Genomic DNA, 17,274 nt, shown 5'->3' on the forward strand with positions numbered 1-17,274 from the left:
CTGGCTTTCTGAAATAATATTATGCTGGAAAGCAAGTAGGAGGAGAAAGAAAAGGTAGGGGGAGGTATTTTAGGTCAAAGCACTTCATGCAAAAAAGGAACATCATGAAATCTTTTAAGATTTTTTAAAACAAAGCAAGCACCTCCACTTAAGTCTAATGAAAATTGGGGAGGAAAAACCTTGGTCATGTCAAAGATTCTTAAATTCTAACATAAGCCAAAAGGATATAAGAAGGAGCGTTTATTCTGGGTTAGCCTCCTGCTGGCACGTTCCGCTACGAGGCAGCTTGAATACTCACTGATGCCTCTGTCCTCATGGCTGTCATCATCCCTTTCATCTCTGTCATTTTCCAGGTTGGACATACGCACTGACATTTCTACCCATCATTAAAAAGAGAGAAACATGACTATTTAATCAAACAAAATCACCCACTTTAATACCCTGAGAAGTGCTCGTTTGATGCCTGGGTGACAGCATTCTATTATGAACGAATCTAAACTTGGAAGACAATCAGCTGATGTCCCATCTATTTTTTTTTTTTTAAAGGAGGAAGGAGCAGGAATCAGAAGAGGGAGTGCCAGACACGAATAATCAAGAGAGACACCTGAAATTAACTTCTGAAGAAAAGAGAGAAAAGAATATGTAGAGGTCAACGGATCTTTAATCCTCTACTAATGTACCTGAAAAAGAAGGAAGGGGTCTATAGACATGTGGTATCTGTGCTCATTTGTGAGCACAGATATCACATTAAACAGTTGGTATGGAAGCCATGATTGCAGATTAATCATTCTGTATCTGACTTCGATTACTTATCCCATTTAAGACATGTGATTATTGCTTTGGATGTGTTTGTTCACACTATGTAATACTAGCGACAACAGAACAGATTCATGGTCTTGCAAATAGTGGCTCAGGGTATCGTTGCTCTACCTGTCTGGGACAGCAAAGAGAACCCACCTCTGAGTTGAGGGAAGAACAAAACTTCCCACTCAACTGCCCAGCACTCCCTCACTGGCTTATTCCAGAGGCGGGAGGTGGGAGCTTAGCCCTGTGTAAGAGGAGAGAGCATCTAGGGATTTTATGGGGAATCAAAATGAAGCCCACAGGGTTTAGCTAGCTACTAGAGAATGAGCCGTGGGCTAAAGGAGGAAAGGAGGCTTTGGGGACTCACGAATCATACTCCCTGGAAGCAGAAAATGAAGTGCTGTTCTCCTAAATGCTTAGCAGCTTATGCAATCGGCTACTGTCCTTCTGGTGTTGGAAGGACACCAGGGAGGCTGCTGCCTCCTGGAGGAGCTTTGGACTCATTCATTGGGAGCTCACCTTGGGCAGCAAGAGGAGACATGTGCTGATGACTCCGGCGATGAATCTGATGGCGGTAGGCATACACAGCGAGAACCAGGACCATGATGCATCCCATGATGCCCCCAGCCACGGGACCCACGGGGGCACTTTTAATCATGTTCAGTGTGACCACCTCATCGCCTTTGTTAAAATAAACAAACAGATGTCCTTGTAATGATTTCCCAACTGTGGTTGCAAGTGGGGATGAAGATGAGATGGGAAGAAATAGAGTGGGGTGGGGTTTGGTGGAGACAAGAGCACCTGCTTTAAGTTCTGAAAAAGGCTGAGAGGACCCAACAGAACATAGGAGTAGTGAATTCCTTTAGTCCCTGGTTCTCAAATGACATGTTGGTTGCTCAGCACAGTAAGAGCACACCAGACAAGGACTACTAAAAACAGTGAGGAGGTAAGAATCACGAAAATTTGTGCTGCCCAGGGCTAAGAGCCTGGCTCCTCGGGGTGTGGGCTCCTCTTGGAAGAGAAGTCATGGAGTACAGAGCTGAGCGTTCCTTAGGCCTCTGAGCACATATTTATTGTACCTGGCGCCCTTTATGCCTGTGGGTCAGTCACATGACCCTTAAAAAAGGATCCCATTTCAAAGCTAATGGGTTCCCTTTAAGACATTATTTGCACTGTCGCATAGGAGACTGCAGGGGGGTATATAAAGTGATGTCTTTGAACAAGGTCATTCCAACTAGGTCCTCACCTGGTTCAAGAATTCTATGTGAGGTCAGGACCCTGCTTCACATAGGAGGAGCTTTTCTTCTGCTGACAGGTTAATGTGGGGAGATGTTTAAAAAACAAACAAATGAAAAGGTTTAAGTATCTCACCTGTCAGGTAAGGTTTAAGAACTTGTGCTAGCTCCAGAGAGACACTGAGAAAGACTCAAAGGAGGTAGGCAGGTAGTTATCTTTGAGGTCTGGAGGCTTGATCCCAGACATGTTCCTCCCTACAGTGTCTCTTTCCACCCCTCTGAGCTAACCCAGGCCACATGAGATAGCTTGGGCTTCTGTTGACTCCAAGACCTTAAGCACTGATTTGTAGCCATAAGAATTCTGCTTTGCAAACATGGTGATGGAAGGTTACAGCAGGAGACCGACGTGCAGCGGTCACTCCACCCATCTCTGGCCCCATTCTTCTGACAGCTGGGACTCACATTCAAACAAACTCCACAGTTCAGCCATGTAGAAATCAGGCCTGATGGTTCTCAAAACAAGCTTTATGGGAACGAATTCCAGGCTTGTAAAATTTGGCAGGAAAAATGGCTGCTTACTCGGCACAGAATATCTAGCCAGCTTTGAAGGTAATTATGTGCCTTGGTTTTGTAAGTACAAACTACTGGCAAAGGAAACAGGAAAATAGGGTTGAGGATCATTTTAAGAGTTTTGTCCTACTGGAGAGGATAAAAAAAAAAAAAAAAGGATTGAGAAATCAAAATATTCTGTGTTCCCAATAAACATACCTATTGCTCCCATGTCGTCCACATATGGACTTTTGGCTCCCACGATTCCTCCGAAGCATTCTTTCTGGGGAGCGCAGTAGGATTTGTCCAGGTGAGTCTTTCCATCGCTGTCCACCATGCACCATTCACAATCTAGCACACCAAAGCAGTCCCTGCCAAGGAAGAGCAGATGGACTTGGGTATCAGACAGCTCTCAAGAGTGCCATTACTTACTAGTCCTGTAAGTCCTCAAGCTTTAGTTCCCTTTCCTTATAAAAGAAGAACGGCCAATAGTCTGCCATGGGATAGCTGTTTTATGTCTCACAACAGCTTGAAAATGAGAGAAATTAAACTGTTCTTTCTGTGGATCATACCAAAAATCCACACATCACAGATTAGTGCAGGATTATTTCAAATCATCTTAAAAGACCAAATGGCCCCAAGGTTTGTTAGACTTTGGCCTGACCCCATGTATAGGGTCATTTAAAAGAGAGGGAAAAAAAGAGGGGGGGGAGGAAAAATGGGCAAATAGATTGGGGAAATACTAGATAAATTAAACAGTTTCCTTACTGCCAATTTCTTAGAACTTTTAATATGTTAAGCATATTAGGACTCAAAGAGGATGTGTGCAGTGTTTCTCAAATATAACTAATTTTGAGTTATTGCCTAACATCCCAAATTAATCAGTCCAATACTCTACCATTTCTTTGCTAAAACATGCATTAAAAGTAGAACTGGGGGAGATCCCTGGGTAGCTAAGTGGTTTAGCGCTGCCTTCAGCCCAGGGTGTGATCCTGGAGTCCCGGAATCGAGTCCCACATCAGGCTCCCTGCATGGAGCCCGCTTCTCCCTCTGCCTGTGTCTCTGCCTCTCTCTGTGTGTGTCTCTCATGAGTAAATAAATAAAATCTTAAAAAAAAAAAAAAAAAAGTAGAACTGGCTGCCCTCCTACCCACTGAATGTTGATAATCAAGGGGCAATCTGCAGTCACAATAAACAATCACCCCTCACCCCTGTAGTCCACGATAGCCACTATTCGCATGATGGCTAGTCCCAAATATCTATCCTAGAGAGAAGGGAGAGGGATGAAGGGACATGTAGTTTTTGGTTCTCCAAGCTATCATGATGCCGATCTACTTTCTAAGAAAACAGAATTGATGAGCTATAGTGTGTCACCATGTAGAGTTGGGTTCTGCTTCAGGAACCCTAAGAGTTCCTGCCCCCCTCACTTGTGCTTCTTCGTGCCATGTCCTCTCTCATTCCTTTTATTTCAAGAGTAAACTTTCCCATCCACAGATGAGATGACCAACATATAGTACAAACGCCAACTAGCTACAACAAGTAGAAACTGGAAAACATTAAACCTGCTGGATAAAAGGCTCATAAGAATCACTTTTGGGTCTGAAAAATTGGTACACCTTTAAAAAAACATTAAGAAGGAGAATGATAAATACCAGCTGGAAAAGCTCAACGAGGCTGCTGGTCACCATTCCTCACTAGGTTCTACTCCCGCAGTGATCATGTTGATGTAAACGCAAGCAACGGGCAATGCTTACCCACTTTCCATCCTCTGACTGCACCTGCTGTTGACACACTGATGAAGGGCATCTTGCAGGCCAGGGTCAATAGCTGTGTATGTCACCGGCTCCTGGTGGACCTCACAGCTTGGGTTTCTATGCAGGAGCAAGTCTGGAGGTTAGGACCAATAACCACTCACATTCCAAACTCATCAGGCCTCTGGCCCTTGATAGTGTCAGATAGATCTGGGTTTAAATCCTGGCCACTTAAATAGATGTAACCTTGGGCCAATCACTTAACCACTCTGAACTTTAGTTTGTTCATCCTTATGTACAATAGAAAAAAATATATATATAAAAAAAGGAAGCCATAAATATCCCACAAAACATGAACGTATATGATCAGAAGTGAGGGCAGCCTCAGTGGCTCAGCGGTTTAGCGCCGCCTACAACTCAGGGCGTGATCCTGGAGACCGGGGATCGAGTCCCGCGTCAGGTTCCCTGCATGGAGCCTGCTTCTCCCTCTGCCTGTGTCTCTGCCTCTCTCTCTCCTGTGTATTCTCTTGAATAAATAAAAAAAAAATAAATAAAAAAAAATCAGAAGTGAAAGTTACCTCCCCTGACTTGCTACTCTAAATCTCTTTTATTCAAGGTAATCATTATTAATAGTTTCATGAGGGTCCCTTTTAGACATTTTTTTCTATGCTTAAACATATCAGTTTCTATGATTAAACATATCAGTACACCCAGATTCTTTCCTTTACGTTCTAGAGAAGGGATTTAACCCCAGCTTATTTAACTGTAGTCTTAAGATTTGTCACTAATGTAAAAAATACCATATGAGGTGTAAGCATGTGTGTGAAAGATACCTACAAGATTTATCACAAAGTTAATTTGAAAACTAAGTGATTTAACGTGCATAAAGTATCTGACACCTGGCAGACACTTAGCGATTGCTTGTAATAGTCTCATAGCTTTCGTACAGACCACATATAATTTTAACGTTTCACAGCATTTAAATGTACACCTGAAAAAGGACTTCATTTTAAGGCTTGAAATCTGACTCAGTGAACAGTTACATCATTAGAATCAATCATCTTACCACAACCCCAAACAAATCTATAGAGGAGGCTCTCTGTGTGTGTACAATATATATATAACACACATATTGATGTAATGTCTATCTTACCGGTTCTCTGCATTTGTGAGGTTCCCAGTGCACTCATTGACCTCTAGAGGGCACTCACAGGGACATTCACATTCATTTTGTTCCATTCTGAAAGGCAAAAGGAAAATCACTATGCAGAAGATCAATAACAAACTTTGTATTGTATATGTACCAGAAGAAGGAAAAGAGAAGAAAATGTGAGCTAGTTAAAAGGGACAGTTAAAAGGAAGCTGTGACCAACGGTTTAAACATATAATTCGCCTTAATTCATTACTCTTTGGACAAGGATACTGTAAACTGCACAGCTAGAAATACTTCCGTAACCAGGACCTTCTTTTTCTCCAGGGCACCCCCCTGTGTCTTCTGTTTATATGGCAGATGCCACGTCAAAATGATTGGCATCAGTTCAGATATTTAACAGTGGAATAAACAGAGAAGAGGACCCATTGCATTTTTACCGGTGACAGTTGAGACAGAGCCGATCCACCATGCTACAAGCACAAAAGGCAAGAGAGTCGCACGTTTCATTGACAATGCCAACAAACGCGTTGGTTCCTGGGATCCTTGCCAGTCTGTACTTAGAACAGTGGCTGCCATGCACAAGGTTCGTCAAATCTCCCTAGAGACAACGGAGGCGTCAGAAGTGACAGACAACAATGCGAAGATTCATCCCTACCGTGGTGAAAACGACTCTTCAACCAACTGCTGAAAGTAGCTTACAATAAAACTTTATTTCTGACTACAAAAGTAATATATGGTTACTGCTGAAAGCTGGAATAATAGAATTTTTTTCTTAATATCAGAGATAATTCCCAGGTCCCACTTAACAGTTGTGTATATTTATTTATTCTCATATCTATGCTTATACAGATAAAAATTTTATAGCTGTTTTGTAATTTTTTTTTAAAACACATTACACCATAACATGAAGATAACTGCAAAAAACAATGAAAGACAGCATTCAGGTAAGGAATAGTTTAAAATGTATTCAAAGGCAAACCTAATCCACCAGAAAACATGCAACCTCTGAGCCATCTTGGATAACAAACCTCTCTTCTTCTAGAATGAAAAAACCCCAGACTCTTTTAAGAGTCCAATTTCCTTCCAGAATATTTAAAAAATAAATAATATTTAAATAACTAAAGCAAGCATTCTTTTCTTCATTCTATAGCAAGAAAATGTGATAGCCAACTTCTTGAAATGGCAGATTTGTCTACTATAGAGAAAACCAAAGATTCAAAAGCAGCTCTGGGAAGCTGAATATGGCTATTCTTTTCTGCACGTGTGTCCAATGTAGTAGGCCAACTATGTAATCCCATGCTTGTTTCCATGCCAGTCATCCCTTATATGTGCATGATGAGGATAAGCCTAACTGAGAAATGTGGCACTGGATGGAGGTCTAGATGAATTTTCCACTGCCTGGAAGATGCCCGCCCCACCATATCAGCATTAAGATAGGCCTATCATCCTTTTAGCTCCACTACCCAGAAATGTTCCAGTTCTATTTTGGAATACCTTGAGCTGTTAAGAAATTATTCTAATTCATATTCCACTAAAATTTGCGTTTCTGAAAAATTTCTCCCAGAGTAGCCTGGCTTTGTCTGTTGAAGACTCAGGAAATCACTGTATAAAAGGTAGAACATACAGAGTAAATCAGACTCTCACAGAACAATCTTGCTTGGCAGCTTCCTTCTGATTACATTCAAGTTTGTCAATGTCCTCTTTAAAGAGAGTGTTCCTTAGAATGCTGTGAAGTCTAAACAGAGTAATAATGATTTCCTTTGAACCCACTATCCTATTCATCTATTTGTTTTTTTAAACTCTTTTATTCCAATTGTTTTTGCTATTGTTTTTCTGAGAGAATTTTCAGTCAACCCAATACATCTTTAAAATTTTTAATTATACATTCAATGATATGAATACCTGTCCTAAATAAAAAGCTTACTTCTTGTGAACAACTTTTTGAACGTTGGTTCTGTCATTATGTATTTTAGCTCTTTTCCAGCTAAGACTATTGACAAACTAGTAGGAACATTCTTAAGATCTTTAATAATATCTAGGTAAGCTTGCAGTTCTCTCAAATCAAATACTTAGAGTACTCTAAGCTACAAAAAATGAATTTATTTTTAGATGATCTACATGAGAGCTCCCATCTAACTGGGTAAGATGACCAAGAAATGACCTAATTTGGCCTTAGGAATTTAAGGAGGCTGCATGATCTCTAGAAGACAGGAAGAAGGGAACACATGGTGCCACACATATTTACATAAGAGTGTGGGAACAGACCTCAGCAGACATTTCAAAGGGTTTCTACTGGGTGAGTCTTTAAACAAACAAAACTAAAACAAAACACCAAGTGTGAAACCTTAAAACATTCACTTTTCCAATTTGGGCTTTACACCCCATTCTGGTCAAGCTAGGGAGCTGGCCTAAGGTCCTGTCCTGTCATTCTATAATTTTAGGCCATGAAACAGCCAGGAGTCATATTCAGATATTAACTATTATTCCATTTCATATTCTGCAATGGAATGAGATGTGAGATGATAAGGGATCAACTTACCACAAGGCTAGTGTTGAATTTATAAAATCTTTGAACTGTTCTGTCACTGAAGCTGTTGCACAGGTTTTTCTTTACAAAGTTGGGGTGGTTCAGGATATCATTTGCTACCAAGGGCTCCTAATAAGGCCAAGCAGACAGAAAACACAAGTCATGTAGTTAATGAACCACAGGCCATGGGAGCACTGAGCCGTCGGCTTTGCAACAAATACCTTGTGGGTAATATGCTGTTGTTCCACGGGTGCATGTCCTTTGGGGTCAATGAGGGTTGGATGTGCCACCAGATAACCCCTGTCCTCCATTATGAAGCACCTGTGCCAAAACAAGTGATATCTCTCAGTAATATACATGGTCTTTCTACACTTTCAGAGAGCATTTATCTTGCTAACCCTGAAACAAATTGCATTTATCTCAGTAAATATCCACTGAAACAAATTCACTGAAGGCTGGCAGGCAGGCAGATACATTATTCTTTTTTTAAAGTTTAATTTAATTTTTTAAAAAAAGATTTTATTTATTTATTCATGAGAGACAGAGAGAGAAAGAGGCAGAGACACAGGCAGAGGGAGAAGCAGGTTCCATGCAGGAAGTCTGATGTGGGACTTGATCCCAGGACTCCAGGATCACGCCCTGGGCTCAAGGCAGCCGCTTAACCACTGAGCCACCCAGGCGTTCCCCTCCCCCCCTTTTTAAAGTGGGATCTACATCCTGCATGGAGACAGATATGGGCCTTGAACTCATGACCCTTAGATCAAGATTTGAACTGAGACCAAGAGTCAGAGACAATCAGCTGAGCCACCCAGGGACCCCAACAGATACATTACTCTTGAGGCGATAGATTACCTAGTATACAGTTTATAGTAATAAAGTTACACCTGACTCTGAGGCCACCTACCTAGTTTTATAGAATGTGTCTACTTAGCCCCAGTAAGATGAACTCAAAAATCTTTTGTAAGGATTAATGACAAGTTTAGTCTTTCTTCAGAGGAGGGATTACTCTGAAGGAAGTTGCCTTGGGTATTTATAGGCACAAGCTTTAAACCATACAATTTCTTCTTTGACGATTAATATACATAAAATATAATCTTCAGGGACATACAAAAACTTATTTGATGGAAACACTAAAGCAAAGCTAGAATTGCTCTAACCAAGACTATGTGCTGCTCTATTTTACTCTGCATTCATTCCAACAGTTTGCTATGAATCCTGCATTTCCCTATTCAGGCCAATGTGAAATTTAGCAGTGATGTGAAGCATGGGCCATAAGAGTGAAATAAGAAAGCTATTTTTAAAAGTGGCCTGCATTAAATCAAGGGAATACCCTTGCTTTGATCAGACACGTTCTTTTGAAATTAGGAGGTGAAGGCTTTTTTAGTTCTGCAAGCCTCTTTCTGGGGAAATGTAAAAGGGAACAGTCCAAGTGTCTGAAATTCCCACAGACTTTGGCTTAACTAAGTTAACATCAAAAGTACCCTTTCTGGTCTTCCTAGCACCCAAGATCTGGGAAACTTCTAATTACTGACTCTGAGAGAAACAAGAGCTTTAGGAGAATTCTGTGCCACAGTTACTCTCCTTGTTATAAGACAAATCTGAAGAAAAAAAAAAAAAAAGACAAATCTGTTTGTCTATATCATAAACGGCATGCATCTTAGAAAAATGAAAGAACAAAAACTTTGTAATCGAACACCCAGGCCATGGATTGACTTTCTGGTCTTGATCATGACAATGTGGTTGCCATTCAATTAGAGATATCAGACATCATTTTCTTTATATTTTGCAGATAGATGGGAAGTGATGTCCCTGAAGGGCTTACCTTATTTTGTTGCCACCATCTTGGTTACAAACTGGTAGTAAGTCCATCAGAACCTTGTAGAAGTATCTAAGTGTGAAGTCGATACCCATCACAGCCACAGTATGCCCAGAAGACAGCTGTGTACTTCATGTGAAAAAGATCAGTGAGAACAAGAGGCACAACTTATTTAAAGGTAAAAGTTACATTCAATCAGAAGGACGTTGTATGGTATTAGAAATATATGCCTACTGTTCCTCCACATTTTTTACCCCTCTAAAAATGATCAATTAAATGACTGACTGGTAGCATAACATGGAGATTTGATGAGAGAAAAACAAGGCTAAAGGTGGAATTTCCTAGTAAGACCAGCTCAAAACATGTACAGCTGTGGAATACACCTAGCCCTGACTTTAGATATTCAGACAGGGGCTGGACTATTCTTTGGCAAGAATATGGAGGTGGCAGGAAAAGGCATCAGGTGGGAGATGAGATACATGACTACTATGGTTCCGCTCAATAAGGAACCTTAGACAAGAAACATGAATGATCTCTTTATTTCCCTCATTTTATAGATAAGGAAACTGGGATCTCAGAAAGGTTAACTGATTAGTGTAAGGTCATACAAAACTCAGTAAAAACAAAAACAAACAAACAAACAAAAAAACAAAAACAAAAACCAACACCCAAAACAAAACTAGGTCTCATTTTCTTTCTATAACATTAAGGTTGGCTCTACTTAAAACACAGCTCAGATTCTAGAACAAAACTCACCTGGTTCTCAGGCCAGTTCCTTCTCCAATCTAAAATGCTACTTTCAGAAAGAAAAGCACCAATGAGGATAAAGTTGGGTAGGTTATCACATGGTGCTTGCTAAGCCTTTAGCTCTGGAATCAAGCAGATCTGGGGTCAAATCCTGGTCCTCTTGGTTTCCATCTGTGTGGTTCCTAGGAGGCTACTTAACCTTTCCAAGACCCAGTTTTCTTGTGTGAAAATGGGGAGAGAAGTGTCTACCTCACAAGGCTGTCATTGGGCTTAAATGAGCCAGTGTGTTTACAGTGTTTAGCAAGCTGCCTAATCTATCTAAAATACCCAATAAAAAGAAGTTTAAAAAAAAGTTTAAAAGTTTAAAAAGAAGTTTAAAGAAAACCAACCAGGGCTTAAAGCTCAGACGAGGACAGAGAATGAACTTATTCTCCTAGAGAAATGCTAGCTATATAAACAGCATGGATTTCTCTGTCACTTGGAACCTTGGTTCTTTCTAATGTATGATCATGGGTATTTGGAGGGGTTTGGGCTATTTGGCTAATGAGCTCCTGAACCTTTGTGGCTGGGAATTTGCAGGGTTTACTCAACATTACTATCATCCATCTGCCTGATTTCTTTTTTTTTTTTTTTTTAACATCTTATTTATTTATTCATGACAGAGAGGCAGAAGCAGAGACACAGTCAGAGGGGGGAAGCAGGCCCCTTGCAGGGAGCCCGATGTGGGACTCGATCCCGGGACTCCAGGATCATGCCCTGGGCCAAAGGTGGGCACTAAACCGCTGAGCCACCCAGGGATCCCAAAATACTTAGTTTGTTTATCTATCTATCTATCTATGTATCTATCTATCTATCAGAGAGAGAGAGAGAGAGAGAGAGAGAGAGAGAGAGGCAGAGACAGAAACAGGCTCCATATAGGGAGTCCGACACAGGACTTGATCCCGGGTCTCCAGGATCATGCCCTGGGCAAAAGGCGGTGCTAAACCGCTGAGCCACCCGGGCTGCCCCCATCTGCTTGATTTCTTGATAAAGAAAGTACCAACAGAAAAATGGGGCTGTTTTAGACAAAAATCTTAAAAATTGTAATTGGAAAGCTCAGAAGAAACTTCCCAAAGCATAATAATCTTTTGGAAAATCAAAACTTGGGAGTGAAATTAGCTTTGTTATGTAGACAACTGTCTCCTTCTGGTTACTGTCAACATTGATACTAGCTTATCCCCAAACCTCGGGCCAAAAAAACCCTGAAAACCCACAAGAAGGGACCCTGACCCACAATGAAATTTCTGTCAGAGCTTAGCTGTCAAAATTGTATTTGGCATGAGATGAAAGAGGACCACATTGTGGGATTATCTATGAGAGGCTATTGCCTCAATAAGAGCTTTCTATTGTTACTGAAGTCACTTAAATTGTACTACGGAAGGCATCCAAGACTCAGCTATCTTACATGGGATTTGTGTTTTGTAGCAAATAATGTTTTACTGAAGTATCAGTCGAAAGAAGTTTATAAAGCTCTCTTACTTGTCCAGGAAAGAGTGAGGAGTCTAAACAGCAGGCACCATTATGATAATATTTACTGAGTGTTCACAATTTATGGGTGCTCTGGTGGGCATTTGAATACGTCATTTCAATTATTTCTCACAAAAACTTTATGAGGCATTATCATTTCCAGAAAACTGAAGCTTGGAAACATTAAGTATTTGGCCAAAGTCACACAGTGAATAACTAGTGGAAACAATGGAATAAGCCTCAGTCTTCAACTTCAGAGCATATGCTTTTTTTTTTTTTTAAGATTTTTTATTTATTCATTTGAGAGAGCAAACGTGACCAGGGAGAAGGGGTGGGGGAGAGACTAAGGGAAAAGCAGACATCCCCTTCCACCCCTCCAGAGTGGGGAGCCCGACACAGGACTGGATCCCAGGACCCCAGGATCAGGACCTAAGCTGAACATAGACACTTAACCGACTGAGCCACCTAGGTGCCTCCAGAGCATACGCTCCTAACCAGTATGTTATACTGTCTCCTTAGAGATGCAGGACATTCAAAAGTTTCCAAGCCATTTTACATGACCTAATCAATTTCCTATGACAATGTCAGGAAGGAATTACAGTTCTCATTTTATAAATGGAAAATCAGGATTAGAATGGCTAAACGACTTGCAATTCTGGCTCCTTTTACAATACTGTAGCTGACTCAGTGAAAAATACGACTCAGGTTTTTCTGGTGCAAGTTAATTTTGTTTCTAAACTTCCCCTGTATGACTGCCATCTGCTCCAATGTGATCAACATACTGAAGGAAAAGCATGCATATTGCCCATGTAAGTCTAGCATTCATATTTTCACCTGAATTTAAAAAATGTACAGTTACCATAGCAACTCATAAAGAATACCACAGAAAAATCAAACCAAGTCTACATTCCAAGGTACAAAGGACCATGCTGTTCGCACCACTTCTGTGAGATTTTCACTGCCAAAGACTCATCTGACCAGTTCCTTAATCACTGACCATACTTCATCATCTCCGCTAGCATTATCATCCTCCAAACAATGCATTTAGATCCTCAGGCTATGAATAATGCTTGTGGAAGTGTCCCAACACAGTTACTAGGATAAGTGAATGCTGGGTTAGAAAAGCCTCTCCCCAAGCTATCAGCTATCACTTCTGAAAACGAAGGCTGAATGAGAGTGCCTCATAATCAGCTGAACACTAGCTTAAGGTCTCTTTCCTGACCTATTAAAATGCCAGAAGTTTAAGGCCGAAATAGCATGACATCAGAAGTATTTGTCTCTTATTTGGGACTCAACATTGTCAACTACAATGCTAAGCACTTCATATGCATCATCTGTAATTCTCATTATATCAGTTCAACACAGGCATTGTCTCCTGTTTCATAAATGAGGCTTTAAGAACTCAAGGCACATAGTAATAATACAAGTATTTACAACATTTATCGAGCCCTTCCCGTGTGCCAAGCACCATTCTGAGATTCACATATATTATTTAACATAATCCCTTATTATTTGAGATGGGCCTTAATACCTCTCTTTCATAGGTGAGGGAACCAAGGCAAAAGGGAACTTGAAGCAGGAGATGGCAGATAGACTTTTTCAGAGTAGAATCACATCTTAGGAGGAGGTGAGGTTCTCAGGTTGGCACATGAGACCAATCACTGGTGATCACTTGAAAAAAGTACCTTTGTGCAGCCCATTAAAGCTACAGTTGCTTTGGCTGACAATTAGAAGTGGAATTTGACTTGCATATGCTGAATGAAAAATACACAGTTTTAAGTAATAAAAGCATGCTCAGCTAAGGAAAATGTTCAAATGATCAAGTCCATGGGACTGCATATTGATCAAAGCAAGAGCAGATACTTATTCCTGGAATACTCTCTCATTGAGTGGCTGGTGGACAGAATCCAGGATTAAAGCGGCTATTTTCACTCTTGTTAAAGTCAAATAGCTAAACTTGTATAGGTTAAACATACTGTTAAAAGCAGCCAAATAAGGGAATTTAACTGAAGTTTTCTCTAATTTGAAATCCTGCCTATTTTTTTCATCGTGCTTCATTTGGGCTGACACCATAAATATTTAAAAATCAGCTAAACAAAGGTTCTTCTACCCATCCAAATTTTAATAAAAACATGTACACAACTGTAAAAGGCATTGAAAATTTGCACCTGCCTATGGCAAACCCCCCCCCCCTCCGCTGCCACACAGACAAGGAGCACTGTACAGATAGAAGGACAAGATAATAGCACTTGATAACAAGTGGCAGATAAGACACACACAGGCAGTCATTCTATTCTTGCCACCCCTACCCCCAATATCTGAAGCCCAGTGCCGGCCCATTGTCATTGTCATCAAAGATCAAGGTGACTACCAGTCTCCTCAAAGAAACTACCTTTGTTTACTTTTTCTCAACTGATTAGAATACATGGGAGAGATGTCAAGTCTATTTAGACAATAGGTGTATACCTGACAGATGGTCTGTTAATGAAAGCACTGAAAAGTCCGGTTCTAAATGAGTATCTACTTGTTTATATGTGACAGAGCCAAACAGATACCATGCCCTGCAAAGCAATCACTATTTGGCTGGCGGCAGGGCCCTGCTTTCCAAGGAGACACAGGTCATGATATTGAAATTCCGACACAGTACTGCTTCCCAATTCTTGCTCCCAATGAACTTGTGTTAGAATTCTCCTGAATGTCAATCATTTGATATATAATGAGCACCAGTGAAAAGCATAAAGTTAAGCAAGAAAAATCTGTCTCCCATAAATTTTAAGGCATCATTACAGGTATTAGTCAAAATATGAGCTTTCTAGGTTGCCAGGGAAAAACATCTATTTGTATAATGAAGGGATTAAAACAACATGTGTGACTTGCCTTTCTACCCAACATTTCACTACCATTTGTAGCTTAAATACTGAAACCTCAGAGGCCTGAAATATAAAGCACCCGAAATATATTTACAGTGATACTGACATTTAATAGCATTCTTGGACAATCAATTTTCAAAATGTCTTTTTACTTTTCAAGAGACAGTATAAGGACAAAGTGACAATAGCAACAAACTCCTCTATCATTCTAAAATGTTAGGCCAAAATAAAAGAAGTAATAACATTAGGGTCTCAATACTTTTTTTCTTCACTACAAATGTTCCTCTGCTTAGGAAAATGTTCTCTGGCAATAATTGTCAGGCTCTGGTTGGGATTTCTTCCTCTGGTTAAAACTGGTATTTCTACAAACTACTCTACTGAATCTAATGTCTATTGTTCTTTGTAAGCATCTTCTTCCTAAGAAGAGGGCTAAAAGCTTTTCATTGGCTCAATCACATGATAACCTTGTGAGGTAGATATTATTCCCATTTTATAGATGACACGTGGAAGCCCAGGGAATGCAAGATGATACAGCTAGAGAAGATATTCAGACTCCAGATGGCCTCCCATCAAATGTCATGCTTTTGCCATTAATCCTTAGTTGTCTACCAGACTTTCAAATTTTCAGAATATCCTTGATGTGTTTATAAAAGGACTAAGAAATTAATTTAAGTATTACCTGGATGAATGGATTGTGTGACTGATGGTTACTACATAGCCAGCTCCTCCAACATCTAAGTAAGGGCCAGTCAAAGAAATCAAACCTGGATTAGCCACTGCATGGAGATACCTAACGGAGACAAGAGAAAGTCACATTATTTTAAGGTCTGAAAAATGATCTGTAAGTGTCAAAAGTGAGCTTGTAGCTCTAAAAAGTATTATAAAGTGTGCCTATGTTACCCTGGAGTTCAAAGGAATTCTATCTTTTATCTCTGACTGTAGCAACACAAGAGGTCAAGAAAATCTGAAATTCTTTTGTAGGAGATGGTCAGCTCAGTATATATTTGAGCTTTTAATAAGCTCTATAGTGTGGATGTTTTAGAGCCTAATATAAAAAGAAAGTAATAAATGAAGTAGAAACAATACAATTTGGCCCATGAAACTGCCCTCTGGATTGGTACAGACAGTACAAATCTAAGCAGCACAAGTCCAGAAATCTGGTTTTTAGGACCCAGTTGCCTTCCCTGCTATACCACCTGACTAGCTTTTGTTTTTGAAAACCTGAGTAAAAATAAAGCCAAGAGGTAAAAAGAAAAAAAAAAGGATTTATACTTATTTTTCATAGGTCATAGATGGGTTATAATTTGATGCCATCATGGGTAGGGATGTTAAATATCCCCACTAAGGGCACAGTGCATGCAACAGAGGACTCAAACAAAATGCTAGGAATTGAAATGGCCAAGTATAAAGCATTTCAGTCTCAAAATTTCAATGAAGAGATAAAAACATTGTGGACAGAGGAAAACCACAAAGCTGTTATTACTGCATTAAAAAAACCAGATTCAAAAATATGTTTTCACGGCCATGGAAGTATCTTCTTTATTGTGACTGCCTGAAGTTGCTTTATTGTATTGTACTTATCATGTCTCTCCATGATTTGGGGGAACCTTTGATAATGGAAGCCCCTAAAACTCACCATTGTCTCCTCGTGGGATCAAATGCTTTGTCCATGAGGGAACCAGGATAAATTCTAAGGACGCCATTGGGCGTTGCTATGTAACGGCGGACAATGTACGTGTTCAGGCTACTCATTTCCATTTGTGTCATCCATTCATCTGTGACGTGGCTGGTGGCCATTACTTCATTCCTGACAGAGAACTGGGAAACAAAGGAAGACATAGCAGGGATCCTTTAAGACTCACATGAAAAGAGAGTGGGCTGCTGGCAAGCTCTCTTGCAGAGAAGCCAAGCCCAATTACTTCTTAAAAATCTTTCCACAGCAGATGGATACAGCCAAACTTGGTGAAAACAAAAGCTTACTGAAACATAGTCAGTGGATGTATGATTTACTCAATTGTTCATCCTAGTGAGGCTGTCAGCATTTAAGAGGAAAGATCCTATAGCAACACACACACACACACACACACACACACACACACACACCAGCTAAATCTCTGCTCCTTAAACTTTACCATGTTTATCTCAACAGACCATAGGGGCACTTACTTCTTTCCCCTGGGAAAAACGGGTCTGGGAAAGTTCCACAGATCTCTCTAAATCATAACCCCCCTACCTAGAAAACCCCTAGTGTATCTAAGGCCTGAAAGAGATTCTTCATCTGGCCCACAGGACTTCTTAATCCGTCAGAAGGGTCATC

The 17,274-nt window shown here is 40.3% G+C and overlaps 1 protein-coding gene across 1 annotated transcript in view; it reads right to left on the bottom strand.

Moving 5' to 3' along the window:
• Positions 1-17,274, bottom strand: part of CACHD1 (cache domain containing 1) — a 202,074-nt gene that overhangs the window by 11,770 nt on the left and 173,030 nt on the right. The window contains exons 15-25 of the mRNA XM_038538809.1: positions 16,594-16,775; positions 15,637-15,747; positions 9,841-9,963; positions 8,240-8,339; positions 8,031-8,147; positions 5,929-6,089; positions 5,492-5,578; positions 4,342-4,458; positions 2,808-2,959; positions 1,324-1,485; positions 299-376 (exon numbers count right to left, since the gene is read on the bottom strand). Of these exons, the coding sequence (XP_038394737.1) occupies positions 299-376; positions 1,324-1,485; positions 2,808-2,959; positions 4,342-4,458; positions 5,492-5,578; positions 5,929-6,089; positions 8,031-8,147; positions 8,240-8,339; positions 9,841-9,963; positions 15,637-15,747; positions 16,594-16,775 (1,390 nt within the window). The remainder of the gene's footprint in view (positions 1-298; positions 377-1,323; positions 1,486-2,807; positions 2,960-4,341; positions 4,459-5,491; positions 5,579-5,928; positions 6,090-8,030; positions 8,148-8,239; positions 8,340-9,840; positions 9,964-15,636; positions 15,748-16,593; positions 16,776-17,274) is intronic.

This window comes from Canis lupus, chromosome 5, assembly GCF_011100685.1.
Source record: "Canis lupus familiaris isolate Mischka breed German Shepherd chromosome 5, alternate assembly UU_Cfam_GSD_1.0, whole genome shotgun sequence".
Lineage (NCBI taxonomy): Eukaryota > Metazoa > Chordata > Mammalia > Carnivora > Canidae > Canis > Canis lupus.